Below are 21,522 nucleotides of genomic sequence, written 5' to 3' on the forward strand. Positions count from 1 at the left end.
TGAGTGCCGAGGAGACAGAAGGGGCCTGGAGTTCCTACCAGGGGCAGGGAGCAAGGCAGGTTAAGTGGGCCAGGTCACAAGCTAGCAGCGGCGGGCACGGGCACTCTGCCCCAGCCTGGCCCCGGGGGCGCCCACTGCCTCCTGCGTCTGTTTCCCCGACGGGTTTGCGTGCAGACTCATGAGAAAGCAGGTGTTGGCGCATTACTCCCATGCGGTCTCACGTCCTTGCCTGAGCTGGGTCTCGAACCCCGACCCGCTAACCTGGTCTCTGAAGTTCTCACGGTGGCTTCCACCTCACACAGTACACTCTGGCTGCAGAGCCTCTGTCAGTCTCTGCCTCTCCCCCTCCTCCCACTCCGCTCCCCCTCTCCCCATCTCTGTCCGTCATACACACACACGCACACGCACACGCACACACACACACACTGCTTTTGTGTTTTGTCAGAATTAATGAGAAAAGTTCCCGTGCCCTGCGGGTAATTAGTGTCCTTGGAGTTAAATAAGCTGATGGCGGGCACCTCTGGCCCAAGCAATTATGTTTGTGTATTGAATAATTGATTCAAAGGGGGGAAGGGCCGCTAATCAGATCTGAGCGTAATGAATTGATTTAATTAGCAGGGGAGCCTGCGCGGGCCTGGGAAGCGCCGGCCGCTCGGCTCGGGGAGAAGGGGCGCGCGGATCCAGGACCCCGGCCCAACCCGCGCTGCGCCCGCCCCCAGCTCCCGGCTCCCCGCCCCCGGCTCCGGGCTCCTGCGCCCCTGCGCTCCTAAGCCCTCCGGCCCCAGGCTCCCGGCTCCCGGCTCCCGGCTCCCGGCTCCCGGCTCCCGGCTCCCGGCTCCCGGTTCCGGGCTCCGGGCTCCCCGCCCCCGGCTCCCAGTCCCCGCCCCCGGTCCCGGCTCCCCGCCCCCGGCTCCCAGCTCCCCGCCCCCGGCTCCCAGCTCCCCGCCCCCCGCTCCCCGCCCCTCGCCCCTCGCCCCCCGCCCCCGCCCCCGGCTCCCCGCACCCCGCCTCTCCACCTCCCCGCCCCCGGCTCTCCGGCTCCCGGGCTCCCCGGCTCCCGGCTCCCCGCCCCCAGCTCCCGGCTCCCCGCCCCTGGCTCCAGGCTCCCGGCTCCCGGCTCCCGACTCTGCTGGCGGGGCGCGCAGGCGGCGGCGGCGGAGTTTTGTGCCCGGCCGGGGCGGCCCGCGCCGCGGGACCATGGTGTTGGACCGGGACGACGGTAGGTGCGCGTGTCCGGGGGTCGGTCCCGCGGCCCGGGCCCCTCGGGCGGCTCGGTGGCTTCCGGGGAGCGCGCAGCGGGTCCTGCCGGGCGCGTGTGGAGGCGCAGGGCGCGCCGGGGGTGGGCGAGGGCAGGCCGGGTCGCACGCGCCCCGGGCCACGGGGGGGATCTTGCTCCGGCGCCGGCCGCTCGCCCTCCTGGATGCCTCTCGGTGCCAGCCCGCACCCGGCACCCGCCTGCGGTGCACCCCCACCCGGGAGGCCTGTGGTCCGAGCCCTGGGCCCCGGGTCCGGCCGCGGGGCTGGAGGGCGCTCGCCTCCCGCCCGGCAGGTGGCTCGACCCAGGCGCCCACTTGACCTCGGAGCTATCCAGATGGCGGCTTTGGCACACTTCGCGTTAGTATTCCTGTAGTCCTTACCTCTTAGGAAAGTGAGCTTGGTTCTCACAGTCCCTACCCCCCAGCCCCTGCTTCCGTTCCATCTCACACTCTCCGTGGGCTAATGGACAAGCAAAGAGAGAGCTCTCGGGCTTGCCAGCAACCCGTGGGCCACCCCCGGAGCAGTGACACTCAGGGGCAGGAGGCAGGGAACTGAGTTGGGAGACTGGGGAGGGCTCTGGCAGCCCGGCTCTCTTGTCGCCCGCCCCCGCCCCCAGACCCTAGCTGCCTTACCACCTCTTTCCTGCTGAGGTCAGCCCTGTCCTGCCCCTGGAGTTTGAGCATGAAAGTCCTGCATCCTGGAAACTCCTGTGTCACTGGGCAAATCGGGACTGCCCTTCTGATTGTGTCCACACTCTTCTCAGGGCTGCTGCATGGTAGTTCAGACCAGCCTTCTTCAGGACAGGGAAAGGCGTGGTTCCTGGGGTGCAGCTTTTGCCTGGGCCTAAGAATGTAGGCAGGTGGCTTCCTAGAAGCCTGTCCAGGGCGGTGCAGAAACCCAGAGGGAAAGGTTGCAGGCTGTGCACTCCAGCAGGTCTCTGATCACTGGCTGCTTGTGCAGAGTCTGCTGGCTTGGTTCTGGGACCACATAGTGAAGAGGCCCTGCCACTCTGAAAGTCACCCTGCAGGCCAGCTTGTTATCCCATCAGGGCAGCTGCTGCCTTAGGAGCAGAGCCCTCAGGCTTAGGCACACCTGACAGCCTCCAGTGAAGAGTTCTGGAATATCTGGTCTGCCCGAGCCCTCAGGCAGCAGGTCCTGTTCTCCCACCCCCTCGCCCTCAGTCGGGAACCCTTCCCAAGGCCTTGCTGGTGTGGTGCAAGGGCAGGTTGCGAGGACCCGCCTGGAGCAGCTCTTTCTTTTCACTGTGACCTAGAGACCAGTCTGCTGACCTGTCTGCTGTCCCCAGCAGCATTTCAGGGGCACAGGGGCAGAGATGAGTACAGTAGCCTCACCTGTGGCATGTGCTGGGCACCCCAGGGCTCCAAGGACTGCACCCCATGCTGTGAGGTTGCTCTCGACCTGTGGCAGCCACCTTGGGGTGTGCGGGGCCTGGGGGAGTCAGAGGGAGGCTGCTGGGGCAGTGAGGCTCAGGCCTACCCCTGTCACCCCAGAAGGCTCCTTCCTGTTTGGGTGCTCAAGTCACCCCAGCTCTCCAAGACTTGCTGAACAGCTCAATAACCCTGAAGGCCTCTCTGGGGGTTCTTCTGCAGATCTGTGGTGGCACCCTGCTCACAAGGGGGAACAGGGGTACAGAGACAACTGCCCAGCTGCCTGTGTGTGAAAGTCCCCCCACACACACACTCACACGGTGCCTGCTTCTGCTGGCTACTGCTCAGCACCCAACCCCCCTGTGGTTGGACAGTTGGACCTCCTGAGGGACATCTGCTGTGTGGCTGAAAGATATGCGCCTTGGAGGCTGGATAGACCTGCTACTAGACCAAGAGTCCCAAGCACAACATCCTAGAGAGTGGGGCAGTGGCCCCTGCTAGTTAAGTCTCAATCTGTAAGTCAGGCAGATTCCCCAAGCCTGTGGCTGAGGGGAAGCAGCCTGTGTGTGTGTGTGTGTGTGTTGGGGGGGGGGGTAGGATGGAGGGGGACAGAGGTTTCTACAGTGTGAGCTTCCCCTCACCAACCTGGCTCATTCTTTGCTTTGATACCCTGGCTAGTGTGTGTGTGTGTGTCCCACAGTGCAGGCTGTGGGGAGGGACTGGCCCCATGCTGGTGACTGCCACACCAAAGCCTTTATCAGAGCCTCAGGGCATGGCTGTGGCTGTGGTGACAGGGGTGGGATCCAGAGTCCTGAGGGATGGTGAGTGAGCAAAATGATATATTTAACATCAGAAGTACTCAAGGACTATTAGGATTAAGTATTCCAGATGAAGGGGGAAGGCAGCTCTCTGAGCTGTGGATGGGGCATCTCATTACAAGCAGCCTCTCACCTGTTTCCTCAAAGCTTCACCTCTGCCTGGGAGAGCTGAGGGCAGCACCCTCCCCCAGCACAGGCCCTGTCAAGGGCTCCCTGCCCTGCCTGTTTCCCGGGGATGTGCTCCAAGACCTGCCCTTCAGACCCCCTTTACACCAGTAACCTCTCATCTCCCCTGCTATTGGGAGTGCCACAGCTTATAACACACACCCACTCACATGACTTCATGTGGCCCCCACGGCAACCTGGAAGATAACAACAGGTCTCCATTTCACAAACTGGAAAACTCAGACCCAGAAAGAGAAAGTGACTCCCAAGGTAACGGCCAGAGGTGGTGGGGTGAATCCCAGCTGGTGGCCTGCCCATTCAGGGCCACCGCGGTTCCTTCTCTCCTTAATAGTCCTCAGCCCATGAAGATTGCCAACTCCTCTTGGGATTCTCTTGTTGAGTAAGAAAACTAAAGAAAGAACCCAATTCCTGGAATTTGCAGGAGGCCTTCCTGGCATCTGCAGCCTGAGCACCAGCTCCAGAGCTCTCAGGAGAAGTGAGGGGGCCCTGGGAGGAAGGGAGGCAGGCGGGCAGTGTGTCCTACCTTCCTCTGGAGTTACAGTGGGGCAAGAACTGTCAGCTCTGCTGCAGGGAGAACCGACCTGTCCTGTGTTTGTGCTGGGTTCCCAGCACCTATCAGCAGGGAGAACCGACCTGTCCTGTGTTTGTGCTGGGTTCCCAGCACCTATCAGCAGGGAGAACCGACCTGTCCTGTGTTTGTGCTGGGTTCCCAGCACCTATCAGCAGGATGAACCGACCTGTCCTGTGTTTGTGCTGGGTTCCCAGCACCTATCAGCAGGGAGAACCGACCTGTCCTGTGTTTGTGCTGGGTTCCCAGCACCTATCAGCAGGGAGAACCGACCTGTCCTGTGTTTGTGCTGGGTTCCCAGCACCTATCAGCAGGGAGAACCGACCTGTCCTGTGTTTGTGCTGGGTTCCCAGCACCTATCAGCAGGATGAACCGACCTGTCCTGTGTTTGTGCTGGGTTCCCAGCACCTATCAGCAGGATGAACCGACCTGTCCTGTGTTTGTGCTGGGTTCCCAGCACCTATCAGCAGGGAGAACCGACCTGTCCTGTGTTTGTGCTGGGTTCCCAGCACCTATCAGCAGGGAGAACCGACCTGTCCTGTGTTTGTGCTGGGTTCCCAGCACCTATCAGCAGGATGAACCGACCTGTCCTGTGTTTGTGCTCGGTCCCCAGCACCTCCCAGCAGCGTGTGACACGTCTGGATGATGCGTGTCCGCAGTTGCTGTGGGAGGAGAAGCGCCTGAGCTCCACGCTGTGCTGGCGCAGGCAGAAGTTGACCTCTCTGCAGTGGGGCTTCTGTGTGGGGTAGGAGTGCCGCTTTAGGGCTCACGGGGCACTTTCTGCTCTGCAGAGCGCTGACTTTGTCAGACAGTCCAGGAGGCACCCAGATACCCGGGGCAGAGCAGGAAGTCAGAGAAAGATCATCGGGCGCGGGTTGGGAGGGTAGGACTGACAGACAGACATACCGAGTGAGGTCCTGAGTGAGTCACGGCGCGGTCCGGGGCCGGGTGGCCTCCAGGTGGCGCTGCGGAGCCGAGAAGCGGCGCGTCTCCACTCGCCATTAACCCGGGAGGGCGGGGGCCTGGGGAATGTGCATTTATTCAGGACAGGAGTGCAGACCTCAGACACGGAGGGAGAGGCAGCGGGAGGCGGCCGCCGAGATTCCGTTTGAATATGATTTCTCTTCAAATATAATTTTAGGTTGAGGTGCAGATTAAATCCGAGGGGAAAACACTTTATGAGGCTGAAAGCTGTGTGGTTGCCAGAGCCAGGGTTATGACCTATCAAATGCAATTACATTAAGACAGATTATACTGGGAAAATTGAGCCATTTAGAAGGTGAGAATCAAAGGAACGGCTGTGATCCTCCCCCTGCCTCTCTCTCTCTCTCTCTCTCTCTCTGTCTCAATTGCAGTTCGTAGTTCCTTGCAATTCTGAGGCACAAAAGTAGGTGAGACTGCTTTTGTATCTGCCAAGTGCTTCACTCCTGAATGCAATTCTGGCTGAGTGCAATCTAGGTTAAGAGCCGGACAAGCGGGTAATTGGAGCCCGCTCGCCGCCGCGAGGACCGGCCGCCCCGCCAGGCGCCCCGAGTCGGCGCCCTTCTCCCGGCCGGCCGGCTGGGCTGGAACCGGAGCGCGATGATGGTGCTGGACAAGGAGGACGGTAAGGTGGCGGGCGGGTCCCAGGCGCGTCTGGCGGGGGAGGGGGGAGGGAGAGAGGGAGAGAGGGAGAGAGGGGAGAGGGAGAGGGAGAAGAGAGGGGAGAGGGAGAGCGAGTGCGCGCCGGGCTGCGATGCTCCGCGGGGCCGCTGGAGGCTCAGCTCGGCTCCGGCTCGGCTGCGGCGGGGCGACCGGCTGGATTGCGGCTGCTCCACGCGCCCGCAGATCTGGACACTCCGGAGCGGGCATGCAGCGGGCAGGCGAGAGAGGGCGGCCGGCTGGACCCTCCGGGGGCCTGAGCCCGCGTTCTGCCTGCTTTGCTGGACCCTCCGGGGGCCTGAGCCCGCCTTCTGCCTGCCTTGCTGGCTCCGAGCATGCAGGCGAGATTTTGGCCCAGAGGAAGCAAGTGTCCCGCTCGCTCCCCAGCAGGGATCAGGAGATGCCCAGTGGCTTGAGCATGGTGCAGAGCCCCTGTGCGCCTCAGAGGTCAGAGCAGAGGGAGTCGGGGTTCTCGGGCCCTGGCAGGTGGTCCCGCAGGCCCCCACGCCTTCCTGACCTGGTGTGTCTGGAGCCCGTGTCCTGGGATGCCTGGCAGGGTAGAGGAGTGCAGCCCCAGCCCTGGGTGGAGCCTGTGACCAGCAGAGCGTGGGGGTGGCCTTCTCTGGTCTGGAGGGTACACCTGGTTTGTGGTGTTGTAGGGAGGTGTGTGTGTGCCTGTGTGTGTGATGGCTGGTGCCCACGCTGCTGTCTGCTCTCGGTGGGCAAGGAACTGCCCCGGTGGGCTTGCTGGAAACCAGCGGGCATCGTCTTAAAGGGACTGTGTGCTGCCATCCTCACTGGACTTTCTGGAATGGGGTCGAAGCTGGACCTGTGTGTGCCCTCTACCCACGGGGTCAGTGACTGGCCCAAGGTCACAGAGGCGGTTCAGGTGCTGCTGTCCCCAGCCCCTGCCCCCTCCCCCTTTCTGAGCCTTCCAGGGGGCAGGGCAGACATTTAAAGTGTGTGGCGGTCGGGGTGTGATGTGGGGGAGTGTGGACATGGCTAAGCCCCTGAAGGCCAATTGTTGGCATGTGTGTGGTACAATGAGAAAGAGAGGAAACTAAATGCTTTCGGCCATACAATCCACTTGCCAGGGTCTGACTGCAATGGAGCGTCTGCCTTCAGCATGTTCTCTCTCCATGTGCTCCTCTCAGGGAGCCCTACCTGGGCTGTCAGAATACCAGGCTGGCACCCTGTGTGGAGAAGAAGGAGGGCCTTGGCTTGCTCCTCAGGCCTCCATTTGTCTAGACTTCACTTCCCAGCATAGAGGGCCTGCCCTTGACACCACGGGGAGCTCTCGCTGTGGGGCCACGTGCAAACAGGGTCTGTCTCTACCAGGCATGCGTGTCTGGTGTGCTTAACTCTCCAAGCCAGAAATCCAGAAGACCCGCACAGGGGAAGCCCCAGGCGGGGAGGCCAGTCTCACAGCCACCAGATGACCTCACCACCACATTGCAACCACCCAGAGCCTCCCATCAGCCCAGAGTGGGGATGGCCTCTGAGCATCACCTCAGCAAGCCTCCTGCATCTTGTAGCCTCCCCCAGGGTCCCCTCTGCCCCCCACTCTGCTGGGTCTAGCAGGAAGTTGCCTGCAGTCCTTAATGCCTGGCTCCTGGGAGTCATTTGATTCCTGTCCTGCCAGTTCAGACCTGTCCTCCCAGAGCAGCTTTTCAGCTCCTGAGTCTCCCCTCCACTTCCTAGGAAGAATCTGGCCTCCCCAGTAAGGAAACCTTGAAGGTCGCCCTTCAGTTTGGGTTAGGCTAAAAGGTCACCTGCCTAGCATCTCCAGACCTGCCATATAATGCCTCCTGGTATTTCTGCCCTCCTGGCAGGTGGTTGTCTGAGCTGGGTGGCCTATTGGCCCCCAAGACCCCCAACAAGTGTGCTCCTTTGGGCTGTGGTGCTGCACCCTTTGGCTGCTGTGGGGAGGTGGGTCTCCTCTCAGCCACCCCAACCCGTTTCTGCACCTGACAGCGTCTTGTTGGAAGAGGCCGGGCCTCCTCTGGTTGAAGTCGGCGCTGCCAGCTGCCAAGGACCAAAGCTCTGGCTGTGGGCTTTCATGTTGCACTTCTGAAAGATAATAAAATATCAATCGCTTTGCTGTAGCAACGGGTTTAAGAGACTTTCTGAAGTATTGAATCGTCAGAAAAAAAATTTTTTTTTTGCTTTTAAGCACAGTGCATTATTAATAAAGTAATCCATTAGGTCGAGCAGTGAAAGGCCACCACAGAGAGGAAAGATCTGTTTTGCAAACGGTTAAACTTCGGGTTTTAAGATTAATTGCTTTCATTTGGACGTGTGCTCTTGGCCTAGCTGTTTCCACTTTACTGGAACTCAGGGTCCAGTCTTTCCAACGCCGTCGGGCCTGCCTGTTAGCCGAAAGGGAGCCTGGCCCTGGCATTCCAGAGGAGCTGCCCTTCCCTAGCACCTATGCTTGGCCAGATGGGCTGTGGCTCCCCAAGGGACCTGTAGCCCCAGGAGAAGTCCAGAGGGCCGTGGGAGGGGAGGGAGCCCTGGGGTAGGACGGACAGCAGAGGGGCCCAGCCAGCCCCAGCATGATGAGAAGCTTGGGTTATGGGAGAACCCGCGGGAGATGCAGAGGACATCCCTCATCTCCCCCTGGAGCGCCCCCCAAGACGCCTGATGGGAGGGCAGCACTAGGTGAACTGGCTGCTGTGACCCCAGGAGGCAGCAGACAGGTTGTAGCACCCAGCTGCAGACAGGATTCCTAGAATATTTTTAATAAGTAAAGATGCCCAAGGAGAGTGGGGCTGGGCTGAAGAGACCCAGACAGCACGTCTTCAATTGTTAATGACTGCCCTGAGTACAGACTCCACAGCACAAGAGTTGGCTCCAGGCCGGACTTGGGTCCTCACCAATCCCTGCTCAGCCACCACCAGGCCCTCCTGGGCCATCCCATCATGTTCTGAGCCTCAGTGGGTCCTGGGGGTCCTCCTCTGGAGCATGTGAGCAAGACGCCTGGGCCCCAGGTGGAGGCAGATTGGGCCCTGACAGCACTCCGGGCCATGGGCGGGAGGCAGAGCCCAGCAGGCAGTGCTGCGGTGCAGGGGCTGGAAAAGGCCTCCAGACTGGCAGGGTGGGGACCCAGGCCTGGATGCTCCCAGAGCCTCAAAAGCAGGGTCTCCACCAGAGCCTGCTGTGCTGGCCCGCGGCTCCTCCTCACTCTGGGAATGAAGCGTCACAAATCTGCAGCCGCCTGTGCAGCCGCTGCCCCTCCTGCCCAGACCCAGCCAGGCAGAGTCCACACCCTCCCCCAGCCTCGCAAGAAGCAGGTGCTCCCCTCTGTTCCCTGCTCTTCCATTCATTCGCCCATGGGGGGGGGGGGCAGGGAAACAACATAAATTGGTCTGTCGTCCGGAATCCATGTCTCGCTAATGTACCCAGATTAACTCAACTGTAAATTGTCTCCTTGGATGGCGGTGTCTTGCTAAAAGTTTCCCATATGATTCATGATTTGGATTGCTTTTAACGGCTATTGGCTAAGCAGGCCGGTGACTGTACAAGGTGATGTAATTGGCATCAGCGAGGGGAGGCACGGGTGCGTGTAATGCAGTCAATACTGCATTAACTACTGATGCCCAATTACAGGGAGTGGGAGAGAGCCTTTCAGGAGCATTAGGACTGGGGAAGCTGAGATCACTGGCCACTGCTCGTCTAAAAGCTTCACCCTTTGCGTGCTGGGCTCAGTGCCGGCCTGGCCACTCACTGGGCCACTGCGAGCGTGCGAACTGCCTTTTTCTCTTGCTGTCCCTCTCTGAACATACCTCACAAAGATGCTGTCGGCACATGGAAAGGTGCTTTTTCCCCCTAGGACCAGACTCTTAGCTCCAACTCCTCCTCTAGAGAACCGACACCCCCCTCCTCCACCCCTATGTCCCAGAGACAATGAGGTGGCCCCACCACCTTCATTTAAGGGGCCTCCCATCAGGCTCCACTTCTGAGCACAACTTGAAGAAGGTGTATTTTGGTCTCTTCCCCTTGGAGCAAATGGCAAGCCCTGGCACCTGACCCCCTGTGGTCTGGGCCAAGCCAGCCTGCGGCCCAGGGCTGTGGAGTTGGGACGGTGCCATTGTTGACCAGGACAGGCATTCTCTGGGCAGAAGGTACAGCTGAGTTGGTGCGGCTGGAGGAGGTTGGTTGGGAGCCTGGTTTTAACAGGTGCAGCCCCTCCAGAACAGCTTCCTGCACCAGGCCGGGCCGGCCCCCTGCAGCCTGGAAGCCGAGGCTACTGTTCACGCCCCCCCACTCCATCTGTAGCATCAGACGGGCCCTCCTGGACCTCTCCCTGGCGAGCCATTGGAAGCTTCAGAAGCAGCTGGGAGGAAGGTGGAGGAAAAGGCGTGAGAGTGCTGGCAGCCCCTGGGTGCTACAGCCCTACCGCCCTGCTGAGCTGCTCCGGTCTGACGCTCTGTGTGCTCTGTGGTCTGCGTTCATTGTCCCCCCAGCAGTCAGGCGGCTTTGCCTCTGCACCTTCTCATCACTACAGTGAGAACAGCCACACCGAGCCAGCTGGGTTGTTCTCAGGATGATGTGAGGTAGTGTCCACATACACACTCGACCCCCCAGGACGTCCCTGGCCTGTGTGAGTTGATGCTACTCTCTGCACAGCCACGGTGGGTCCTGAGCAGTCCAGAGCCCAGGTCCCTGCTGAGCACCGGGCACTCACTCGCCCCCCGGCCCATGCGTTGCCCATCAAGCCCTTTGAGCACCACTGCTCACACGGCGGGCCAGCCCCACTGCTCCTCACCGCTCAGCTCTCCACTGTGGGGAGCCCTGTGGGAAGAAGCCACCAAGATCATTCTCTGCAAGTCCCTCCATGAATCAAGGAACAGCAGAGGCTCAGGAGGTCAGGAAAGCAGCCGCGGAGACAGGAAATTTGGACCCAGCGTTCCAGCATCTCTCTGGGTTCTGTGTCTAGCTTGCGTCTCTCAAGGTGTGGGGAGGCTGGGTGGTAGAAAATAAGAGGAGCCTCACTTGGGCCAGCTCCGTGTCCCAGGGTGTCCAGGTCTGGCCCTGCCCAGCTAGGGACAGCCAGGGGATGTGGTTTGTCAGCTCCGTGTCCTAGGGTGTCCAGGTCTGGCCCTGTCCAGCTAGGGACAGCCAGGGGATGTGGTTTGTCCTGGGAGAGAAGTCATCCTGCCTGGTGCCCATGAGGCCTAAGCCTGAGAAGCCCCAGTGATGTCAGTAGCCAGTGGATCTGGGCCTGAAAGAGTGTGAGGCAGCAGGCCCTCCTGTCCTGCTCAGGGAGACACTGACATACCAGCAGGGTAAGCTCTCCCGGCTGGTTGGGGCTCAGGTTAGGACACGAGTGGAGTTGACGTGTGCTGCCTGCAAGAGGTGAGGTGAGGCTGCTGCCCATCTCTGCCCAAGTCCTTGAGTCCAGGCTCATCACATCTGTAGTTTGAACGCACGGTAGAAGGGTTGACACCGTGGAAATTGGCAAATGGCAGAGCAGGGCTCTTATGCTGAGAGCTAGCTGTTAGATACGCACCCCCCCCCCCCCATTTGCATTCAGGTAGAGCTCAGGACCCACCTCCTGCCTGTCATTTCTCCTGGGACCCAGGACAGCCAGATGAGCCAGCCTCCTCTGCGCCCCAGTGTGCTGAGACACCGAGCCTCACAGGTCGAGGGCACGCGCTCTGGCCCTGTGATCCACGCAGGCCTGGCTTCAGCCTTCCTCTGCCTGTCCTCCTGGTGCCCTGTGGCCTCCCTTCTCAGTAGGGGCCTTGCAGGAGCCTGCGGGTGGCCAGAGCGCTCAGCACCCTTCGTTGGAGTGATTCACCCTGTGCTCATGGGGTGCTCCCACCTGATGGCAGAGGGCAGAGTGAGAGCAGGTGATGAGGGGGAGGAGGGCTGCAGGGACCTTGGCCAGGGGGGCTCCCACCTGATGGCAGAGTGAAAGCAGGTGGTGAGGCGGGGGGAGGGCTGCAGGGACTGTGGACAGGGCTCCCACCTGACGGCAGAGGGCAGAGTGAGAGCAGGTGGGGGGAGGGCTGCAGGGACTGAGGACAGCGTGCAGGTCTGTGGGTCAGATCAGCTCCTAAGCTCACCAGCTCCTACTCCCCACTGGGTGCTTCACTTTTATTTATTTCTTTGTCGCTGCACGGGGCTTCGCAGCTACAGCCCAGCTTTTTCAGAGGTAGAAAGATAGTGACAAGAGTCTGGGTGGTAGTATGTGCACATACGTAAGGACCTGGGTTCAAGCCCCCAGTCCCCACCTGCGGGGTGGGGTGGGGGGGACTTTCACAAGCAGTGAAGCAGTGCTTCAGATGTCTCCCTTTCCCTCTCCCTTTCTGGCTCCCCCTTCTTTCTCAATTTCTGTCTTTATTAAAAAAAGAAAGAAAGAAAGAGAATGGCTTTGTGCAGGTGCTGAGTCCTAACAGTGACCCTTGTGACAATAAAAATAAATATCTGTAATGTAATAAAGGGGGAGGCAGGGTAAGACACCACAGCACTGGAGCTCAGTCCTGGCAAGCCAGGTGCCTTGACAAGTGATCCGTCTCGGGACACTCCCCCAACTGGGCTTTCTGGAGTGGCCTGCTGTCTTGAGGCTCAGGCTGCTGGCGTGTCTCAGGAAGCCGTGGTTCTGCCCTGTCTGCCTGCCGTGTGATGCCAGACGAGGTACCTGTGTGAGCATCGTGTCACCGGCCCTGTCGTCCTGACACGCTCTGACTCAGGCAGGGGCTCGTGCCCTGTGAAGTGATACCGCTGTCTGCACAGCAGCGTGTGACCTCTGGCCTCGCTCTTTTAAAGGTCATCTAGCTGGCACTGCTGTTGTGTCACTGGACTCTGGCTTCAGGGGGGCATCATGCTGCACGTGTGTATCGGTTTGTCACCGCTGTGTTTCCACTGCAGAAACTTGGGGGCTCCGGACAGTCACATCTGCCTGTTTGTGGAGTCTGTGGGTGGGTGCTTTTTCCAGTCTCGAGTGGGCTTGTGCATGGTGGGGACACACAGGAGAGGTGGCTGGAGCCCATGAGGCTTCTCACAGCCCTATTTTGGCACTGGGGTGCTGTAGTTTCCACATTCTGCAGGCCAAAGTCAATCATAAAGGGATCCCGAGTTCAAGGGGCGGGGAAACTTTTGCTCTTGAGGGCAGCTGCTTTGTAAAAGGCCTGGTGTGGAGCAGAAGGAGGGGTGAACGGGTATGTTCCCATAGCTGGTCCACAAAGGCCTGCCATGGACAAGCTCTTGTGGTGCCCTCACCCACCTCTTACTGCCCTCGCCACACAGACGAGAGAGCTGCTGGGCAAAGAGGCTGTGTAACCGGCCCCCAGTGCGGGAGCTGGGTGGCAGACTGGGCCGTCTGGCTGCAGACGTCTGCTCCCAGTCTCTGCTCTGCCAGCCAGCTTCCTGACACAGCTGGCAGACGTGGGGTGTCGGGAAGGACACTCAGGCAGAATTTAAGGGAATAGGTGGGGGGAGGCTTGGGGGGGCGACTGGGGGCGTGGGGAGAGCTTGCTGTTGGGGCAGTTTATTGGGGTTGCTCTTCTCTGGACAAGCGGACCCCCTCCCGTCCTGCAAGGCCACTGGACACTGGGGGAGGATGTGGGCTGCACAGTGCAGATGCCAAGTATGTATGCAGATGCTGGCAGGCGGGCAGCAGCTCACTGGTTAGCCCCCTCGCCTCAAAATGGGGAAGTAAGTGGGCTGGTGAGAAGCCTGTGTACATTCATAAACCAGCTGATTGAAAAGCAATATTTCAGATAAATACAAGCCAGCGATCTATCAGTGGTTGTAATAAAACCCAGGCTTCAGGCTGTGATTTTATTTTGAAATAATAAGAATTGCTTGATTCTTTTTACTTGAGTTACCATGGTAATTCCGGTGTGGAGCAGTGTTATATTGATTTAGAAAGTGGACAGTAATATTTCTTTTGTGTTATTCTGTTTCTAGGCCTTGATTTCTAATTTCCACTTGGAGATTACTTTTATAAATTTCTTAAGTCCTTCCACTTTTTTTCCTCTCACAGTATAATTTTCCTCTCATACGCCGCTATGTTCCGAGCTTATTGGTTTGCTCTTATTTTAAATTAAACTTGCTGGTTTCAGATATTGAAATGACATCTTTGTCTGTGTCTGTACTTTGGTTTAGCAAAATATTACAGTCTGACGCTTTCTGCTTAATAATTTAAGGGAGGCATTCTGTCGGCCCTCACTGGGTGCTGATAACTTATGACTCAACCAATGCAGGCCTTAAACTCCTGACATTTTAATATCGTGTGGCGAGAGCAGCCACCCTCCACTCTGAGCCTCTGGAGAAGAATCCAGGTGACACCCAGAAGGGAGTTTTAATAATTCAACTTTGTGCGTTGACGAGATGACTTAATAGAGAGCGGGCAGGAGACCTGTTCTTTCCGGAGAAGTGGGAGCTCGGGCCCGGGAATGTGCAGCCCACAGCCAGCTGCCACTCCAGCCTCCCTTGTCCCCTGTATCTGTAAAAACTCTGGATTCCTGATTCTGGGGGCAGGCAGATCAGGGGCACCTCCAGAAGGCTAGAAATCTGCTTCCTAGTTACCCCGTGCATGAAGCCAGCATGGACTTTGAGTCCGACTGACTGGTTGAGTCCCTCAACTACCACTCAGTAATCGTAAATGGTGCATCTGACCAGTGACATGAGCACGATCGCAACCTCAAGCACAGCGGGTGTCTGGAACCTTCCGTAGGACGCACGTTGGCCTTGCGCCCCACCCGTGACTCTCTCAGGCTGTGTGGAGGAACAGGGAGGAAGCTCCGCTCAGACATGCCTGCTGGAGGGGTGGTTCTTTATGAGGACTCACGTGGTGACCCCTTGAGGAAGTGGGTCAGTGGTGCCCACTTGTCCACCCCGTGGAGAGCAGGGCCTGGTGAGGGCAGGCAGACACCGGCTTTCTTCTCCGGGTCTTCTCCTCACAGCGCCCTGTTGCCAGCACTGAGCTCCAGCAAGGACGCAGCACGATGCTGGTGGCAGGGCTGTCTGCAGACCACTTCTCTCTGGGCCGGCCAGGCCTCCTTCCCTGCCTCAGCAACGTCGTGCTGTGTGGCGGGGGCTCCACGGCTTAGCAGCCTGAAACAACACACACTGGGTACCCAGAGTTTCCACGAGTCAGGAGTCTGGAGACTGAAGCTGGGGATTTTTTTCCTGCCACCCAGATTACTACAGGGGCTCAGTGCATGCATGACTCCATCACTCTTGGTGACCTTTTTTTCTTTTTCTTTCTGATGGAGGGTGAGGGAGCGAGAGACAGAGAAGGAGAGACACTGTAACACCAATCTGCTACCTATGAAGTCCCCTGCAGGCGCCCTCCTGTGGTACTGGGGACTCACCCCTTGCCCTGCACAGGCAGCGTGCCCTCTCAGCTGGTGACCCACCTGCTGACCCCAGATCTGGGTTTCTTACCTGGGCCGTCTGCTCAGGACTCCCGTGGGGATAAGGAAGGAATGCACAAGTGCCACAGTCATTTCTGAAGCTCCGCCTGGGGAACCAGTTGCACTGTTTGGCGGCAGAAAGGATTCTGTTCCTGGGCCAGGGACTGCGGGCTCCACTTCTCACAGCTCTGGACCAGAAGCCGCCCTCAGCATGTGCCTTGTGGGCCTTCCTTAAGGCCATCAAGAAGGCTATCTTTTAGGAAACAGGACGTCTGTCTTTACAAGATGTGGTACATCCAAGCACTGATCACACACCCCCCCTTTTTGTTTCTACCAGGGTTACTGCTGGGACTCGGTGCCTGTGTGATGCCACCATTCCTGGTGGTTGTCATTCCCCACCTCCTTTTTGATAGATGATGAAAGGCAGAGATTGGAGAGAAAGAGAGAGAGGCACTCGCAGCCCTGCTCCACTGCCTGTGAAGCTGCCCCTCAACAGGCAGGGACTGAGTCTTACACCCAGGTCCTCAAGGAAGGTGCTGTGTGACTCCGTTGGGTGCCCCACCCCCTATCCCCACCCCTTTGCTGTGCTTTCTTCCTTGGGAACTGTAAGCAAGTGGGAAGGTCATACAAGGTGTGGATACAGGAAGCAGAGGTCTTTGGGGTCAGTCACTGGCCTACAAGGAGAGGTGACCTCTGGAGTAGCTAATGTAGGCCGTAGGTATGGAGGACACTGGCTGTAAGACAGACAGACAGACAGACACACACACACACACACACACACACACACACACTTTAGGGCTGGGTGGGAATGGCTGGATTCCGTTTTTTCCCAAGATGGTCATTTTGCCCAAAGCAGCAGGAACCTGCATTCTGTCTGTCTGTCACCCTGGAGCCCTTTCTTCTGCTCGTGGGTGCTCAGACCCCTCAGGTGAATGTGGCTCCTTTCTGAGTCCACCCCTGCAGCTATCAGGTTGGGGCTGACCGCTGCCATGGGAGCTGGGCCCAGTGTTTTTGGGGAGGCCCGGGCAGAGGCTGCTTTAGCCATGGCTCGTATGAGAACGGGGCTGAAGGAGGCTCCCCTGAGGGCTGAACCCTTCAGCCTGGCTCTGCCCGCCACTCACAGGCCCCTGCCCCTCATTCGCATTTCAAGTGTCCTTGGCAGTCTGGTGCCTGCTAGTAACATGCCTGGAAACTGGACTTTTGATTGGAAGCTGGTCAGCTTGGTGAGGCCAAGGTCAGACCAGAGACACACCCTACACCATGAGAATTTTTTCTCTTGCCTCCTGAGTAGAGACCCCGGGTGAGAGGATTTGAGTTGCTTGCTCTCCACACTTGATCTTCATATATGTATATAAATCTAACATGATTCGGCCCCTGCAGTGCCCGCCCTCGGAGGGGGCCCACTGCTGCTGGCAAGTGAGTGCAAGTTACAGCCTCAGGTGAGAGCGCTCTGGGCAGCAAAGGTGCTGAAACTCAACCTTCTTTCTCAGCTCAGTGCCTCTGAGATACCTCCTGACTAGAGGAACCTGGGTGCCCAGAGTATGCAGCCCACCAGGTGTGGGGCGCCAGGGCTGCACCCCAGCTCTGCCTGCACCGAGAAGCCATCTCTTGCACGCAGCTGCCATCACCACTGCCAGAAGCACTTTTCCCATCTGCCAGGCATCTTGGCAGGAGCTGGGGCGCTGGGGGGTGAGGGCAGAGGGCAGGGCTCCCCCAGGCCTCAGGCTGCAACCAGGAACAGCCCTGTGCAGTATGCTGCCTCGACCTGCCTTTTTGCCCAAGGATGTTTTCACGGGGCTCTTTCATCCTCGGAATGTGTTATCAGATCAGTGCTCAGACAGGCTGCATATAGGAGAATAGCATCTCATTAGTATTATTGAAAGGAGAAAAAAAAATTCAAGAAAAAATTAAATTGGTTGAAATAATTAACACAAAGTGAAACTGGCAAGCGCTAAGGCTGCACCTGGTAAAATATGTTATTGACTGAAAAATTGACAGAAGAATGAAATCTTTCTGATAAAAGTTAGAGCTACAGAAGTTGGCTCAGAAAATATTTTCTGGTAGAAATGATTGCTGGAAATAAGTCTCAACAATGGCAAAGCTCTCTCTGGTATATAAGATGTGACACACACACCCCCCCCGTCTCACCCTCTGTCTACAAAGGTCTCTCTGGTTTATAAGATCTGATGTGACCCCCCCAGTGATCATGCACCAGTCTCTGGTTTATAAGATTGTGATGTGACCCCCCCCCCCAGTGATCATGCACCAGTCTCTGGTTTATAAGATTGTGATGTGACCACCCAGTGATCATGCACCAGTCTCTGGTTTATAAGATGTGATATGACCCCCCCCCCCCAGTGATCATGCACCAGTCTCTGGTTTATAAGATCTGATGTGACCCCCCCCAGTGATCATGCACCAGTCTCTGGTTTATAAGATGCGGTGTGACACCCCCCCCCACCAGTGATCATGCACCAGTCTCTGGTTTATAAGATTGTGATATGACCCCCCCAGTGATCATGCACCAGTCTCTGGTTTATAAGATCTGATGTGACCCCCCCCCCCAGTGATCATGCACCAGTCTCTGGTTTATAAGATCTGATGTGACCCCCCCCCCCAGTGATCATGCACCAGTCTCTGGTTTATAAGATGTGATGTGATCCCCCCACCCCCGAGTGATCATGCACCAGTCTCTGGTTTATAAGATCTGATGTGACCCCCCCCACCCCCGAGTGATCATGTACCAGTCTCTGGTCTATAAGATGTGACACCCCGAGTGATCATGCACCAGTCTCTGGTTTATAAAATGTGACACCCCCAGTGATCATGCACCAGTCTCTGGTTTATAAGATGTGATGTGACCCCCCCACCCCCGAGTGATCATGCACCAGTCTCTGGTTCAATGTGGGCATCACCACACAAGGGGCGGCTAGAACAGCAGAGCAGAGGAGCAGGAATGGTGACCTCCCCGTCTCACCCTCTGTCTACAAAAAAATAAGTCCAGTGGTGTTGTATGCTTTACATTGGGTTGTTCTAGTTCTCCCCCGCCAAGAGAATTGGATCAGTCCTGTTAGTTTCGCGGGCCTGCTTGGCCCCGCCCCTAGGAACCCCGACAGAGTTCCAGAGTGGCAGAGTTAGAGAGGGTTCCTGAGTTCCAGCGTAAGAGAGAGTGTTTGTGCCGCCGCAAAGAGACAGCAGAGTTCTGCTTGGTGACTAGTTTGTCTTAGTTTATGAATCGTTGTTCCTGAATAAAGAAATACAGCTTCCCTGCCCAGCCGTGTGTCTCTGGTCGTCTCTGTTACCCGCCCGTGAAGCTAGCCCGGCCAGCTAGAGCCTCCAAATTTTTGACAACACAGTGGGAGCAGGGAAATCATGCAGGCACAGAGACCCAGCCATAGCCCTCATAGCAAATCAGTAAAAATGCTTCCAGGGCCAGAGAGAAAATCTCTCTCTCTGTCCCCCCCCCTCTGCCTCCCTCCCTCCCTCTCTCTCCGTGTGTGTGTGTGTGTGTGTGTGTGTTCAACAACCTAGAGCACAGGACTTGCCTAGCTGAGGGCCCAGGTTCGGGCCCTGACATTACTGTGTGCCTGATCTAAGCAGTGCTCTGGACTCTCTCTCTCTCTCTCTTTCTCTCTCTCTCTCTTAAATGTATATATTTTTAAAAACAATAAAAATTAAAGTGATCCCAGCAACAGTGATGCCAATAACATAGAAATGGAGAGAGGAGATGAAGGTGGTCGTCTTCTAGGGAAGATGATCAAGGCCTCAACGTAATTTTATAAAATCTATTAAAGACCACTTTCTTGATTAAAAAGTCATCAATACTGCATAATGCCTATCAAGACATGGGCATAAGAGACTGCTTCCTGTTAGTGGGTGCCCGGTGGTCACTTGTTGAGCGTGTAGAGAATGGACTAGTGAGTCAACAGGGAAGGGTAATCAGAGGGGACTGGCGAGACTCTTTCCTGTTTCACTCAGGGTACCCAGGCTTCTCTGGAGCGTGTACCAAGACCACCTCAGCAGTCTCGGACTGGGCATCCTAACACTTCACTCAGTGCCTACACCCCTGGCTAGATCTGAGCCCACAGTTACAGGCCTGCGCCCTCTGTGCCTCCCACCATGGCCGCCTCAGATTGGAGAATTTACTGAATGGCTCACAAAGCCCAGGAAACCTTCACTTCCTGCAGCTTGCACCCAGGGACCACAGAGGATGCACAGGAAGCCCCAGTGCAGAGGCTCCCGTCAAGAGTCTGAAAGGCTCCAGAGCACAGGACTGCAGTTCCTGTGGTGTGGCAGCCCCCTCCTGGCCTGTGGACATATCCCCACCCAGGGCTCCTTAGGTCTCTCTGGCCACTGGGTCCAGGTGACCTGCCTCACCTGAGCCTCTCACTGACGCAACTCCCCAGTGCTCAGCGGGGTGACTTTGTAATGACAAAAGAAATCCGCAGGTGGATGGCATTGTAGGAACCTGGACACAGGAGCATGGGGCTAACCACAATTACTTCCCACCACACCACTCTGTGGGAAAAAATCAGAAGACAGGAAAGTCGGGGCAGAAAAGATAGTGCTTCATGTGAAAGGAACTGCATATGGTGCCTTTCTCCAGCCCCAGACGGCCTCCTGCTCCTTCTACCTTCCTGATCTTTCTCTCTCTCATTAGTGACTCAATATTGATTTATAAAATTACAAGATAGAGGGTACAACTCCACACTGTTCCCACCACCAGAGCTCTGACTCCCCACTCCCTCCGTTATAAGCTACGCAGGTCTCCTAAGGTTGCGGATAGGGTTGACTATTATTTCTCATCTATCTGTATTTGCATATATTTGCCCCTTCCCCCAGTGGTTCTATTTTCTCTTCCTTTCCAAGTCACACACACACGCCGATTGCTATGTACGAAAGTCCCTCCCTTTTTCGCCCTCTCTCCTGATGGAGTTGGAGTTCTGAGGTCTCTGGTCATCTTCCCCCTATCATTCCTGCCCCACTGGGAGTCTGGGTCAAAATTACTTTTGAGGTGCAGAAAGTGGGAGTCTGGCTTCTTTAGTTGCTTCTCCACTGGACATAGATGTTGGTGGGTCAATTCACACCTCCAGCCTGTTTCTGTCTTTCCCTAATGGGGTAGGACTCTGGGGAGGTGGGGTTCCAAGACACACTGGTGTCCTTGCCTGTCTGTCTGTCTGTCTGTCTATCTACCTACCTCTGTCTTTCTCTTTAATATTTGCTTATTATGTGAAGGAGCAAATGTGAGAGGAGAGAGAAAGAGACCAGAGCACAGCTCAGTTCTGGCAATAGGTGGTACAGGGGGTTGAACCTGTGGCCTTTGGGATCTGGGGCATGCAAACTGGTACTCTTAACAGGCTGAACTATTTCCGCTTCCCTCTGTTCCCCTCCCATTTCCTTTAGAACTTGCAGTCTGGTTCTGTGGGTGGAGGGGACCTGAGGTAGCTGAGACCCAGGAGAGAAATGGCAGAGGCATGGCTGGAGCCCATCTGAGAGCCCCCCGGCCCCCAGTCCCCGGAGATCCTGACTGGAGCCTCTCTGCCAGAAGCAGCACTGCCTGGAGTCAGAGTTGAACCCAGGGAAGGCAGACCATAGTCTCTGGCAGCAAGCCTGCCCAAACCCAGCGTTGTCCTGTAGGTCCCTGCTTGTCCAGCCTGGTTTTAGCTTAAGGCTTCCCCTGGCCACACCCTTCCTCTCTGCACTGGACTGAAATCTGGCTCTACCGGCTCCCACAGAAGGAGCAAGTGTCTGGAACACACACCGGGCATTTTCACCAACCCACAAAGGACTCTGCACCCATTAGCAGTCACTCCTGTCCCTTGTCCCTGGCAGCCACTAATTTACTTTCTGTCTCTGTGGACTTGTCTGTTCTGGATACTTCACACAAGTGGAATCACACAGTTTGTGGCTTCTGTGGTTGCCTTCTTTCCCAGCCTATTTCCCTGTGTTGTGGCAGGTAACCAGTGTGTTTTTATGGCCAAATAATATTCCACTGCCTGTATAAAACACATTTTCTTTATCCCTTCATCGGTTGATAGGCATCTGAACCCAGACTCAGCAGTCCCTGGACTGAACTCTCATCTCACTTGCATCTCTGGACAAGGCAGGGGTCTAAATCCAGGAGCAGCCACCGTGTTCCATGCTTGGTGGGCCCAGATGTGGCTAGATGTGAGGCCGGGGTGGGGAGGACAGATCGCACTGTAGGAATAAAGGCTTGCAAAGTTCCGCTTCCTGCTTTTTCGCTACCGTGTGTGATTACGGGCAGGTTTCTGTGTGGTAATTTTTTTTCCTTGGGC

The 21,522-nt window shown here is 57.1% G+C and overlaps 1 protein-coding gene across 2 annotated transcripts in view; it reads left to right on the top strand.

Moving 5' to 3' along the window:
- Nucleotides 1-1,083: 1,083 nt before the first annotated feature.
- The window catches only part of LMO1 (LIM domain only 1), a 44,116-nt gene continuing 23,677 nt past the window's right edge, over nt 1,084-21,522 (top strand). Inside the window, exon 1 of one of the 2 annotated variants that reach the window (XM_060177231.1) lies at nt 1,084-1,219. In XM_060177231.1, the coding sequence (XP_060033214.1) occupies nt 1,198-1,219 (22 nt within the window). In that variant the 5' untranslated portion in view covers nt 1,084-1,197. Of the gene's footprint in view, nt 1,220-5,297; nt 5,824-21,522 lie in introns of those variants that run through there. The other variant, XM_060177230.1, reaches the window with a different exon arrangement.

The sequence above is a fragment of the Erinaceus europaeus genome, chromosome 17, assembly GCF_950295315.1.
Source record: "Erinaceus europaeus chromosome 17, mEriEur2.1, whole genome shotgun sequence".
NCBI lineage: Eukaryota > Metazoa > Chordata > Mammalia > Eulipotyphla > Erinaceidae > Erinaceus > Erinaceus europaeus.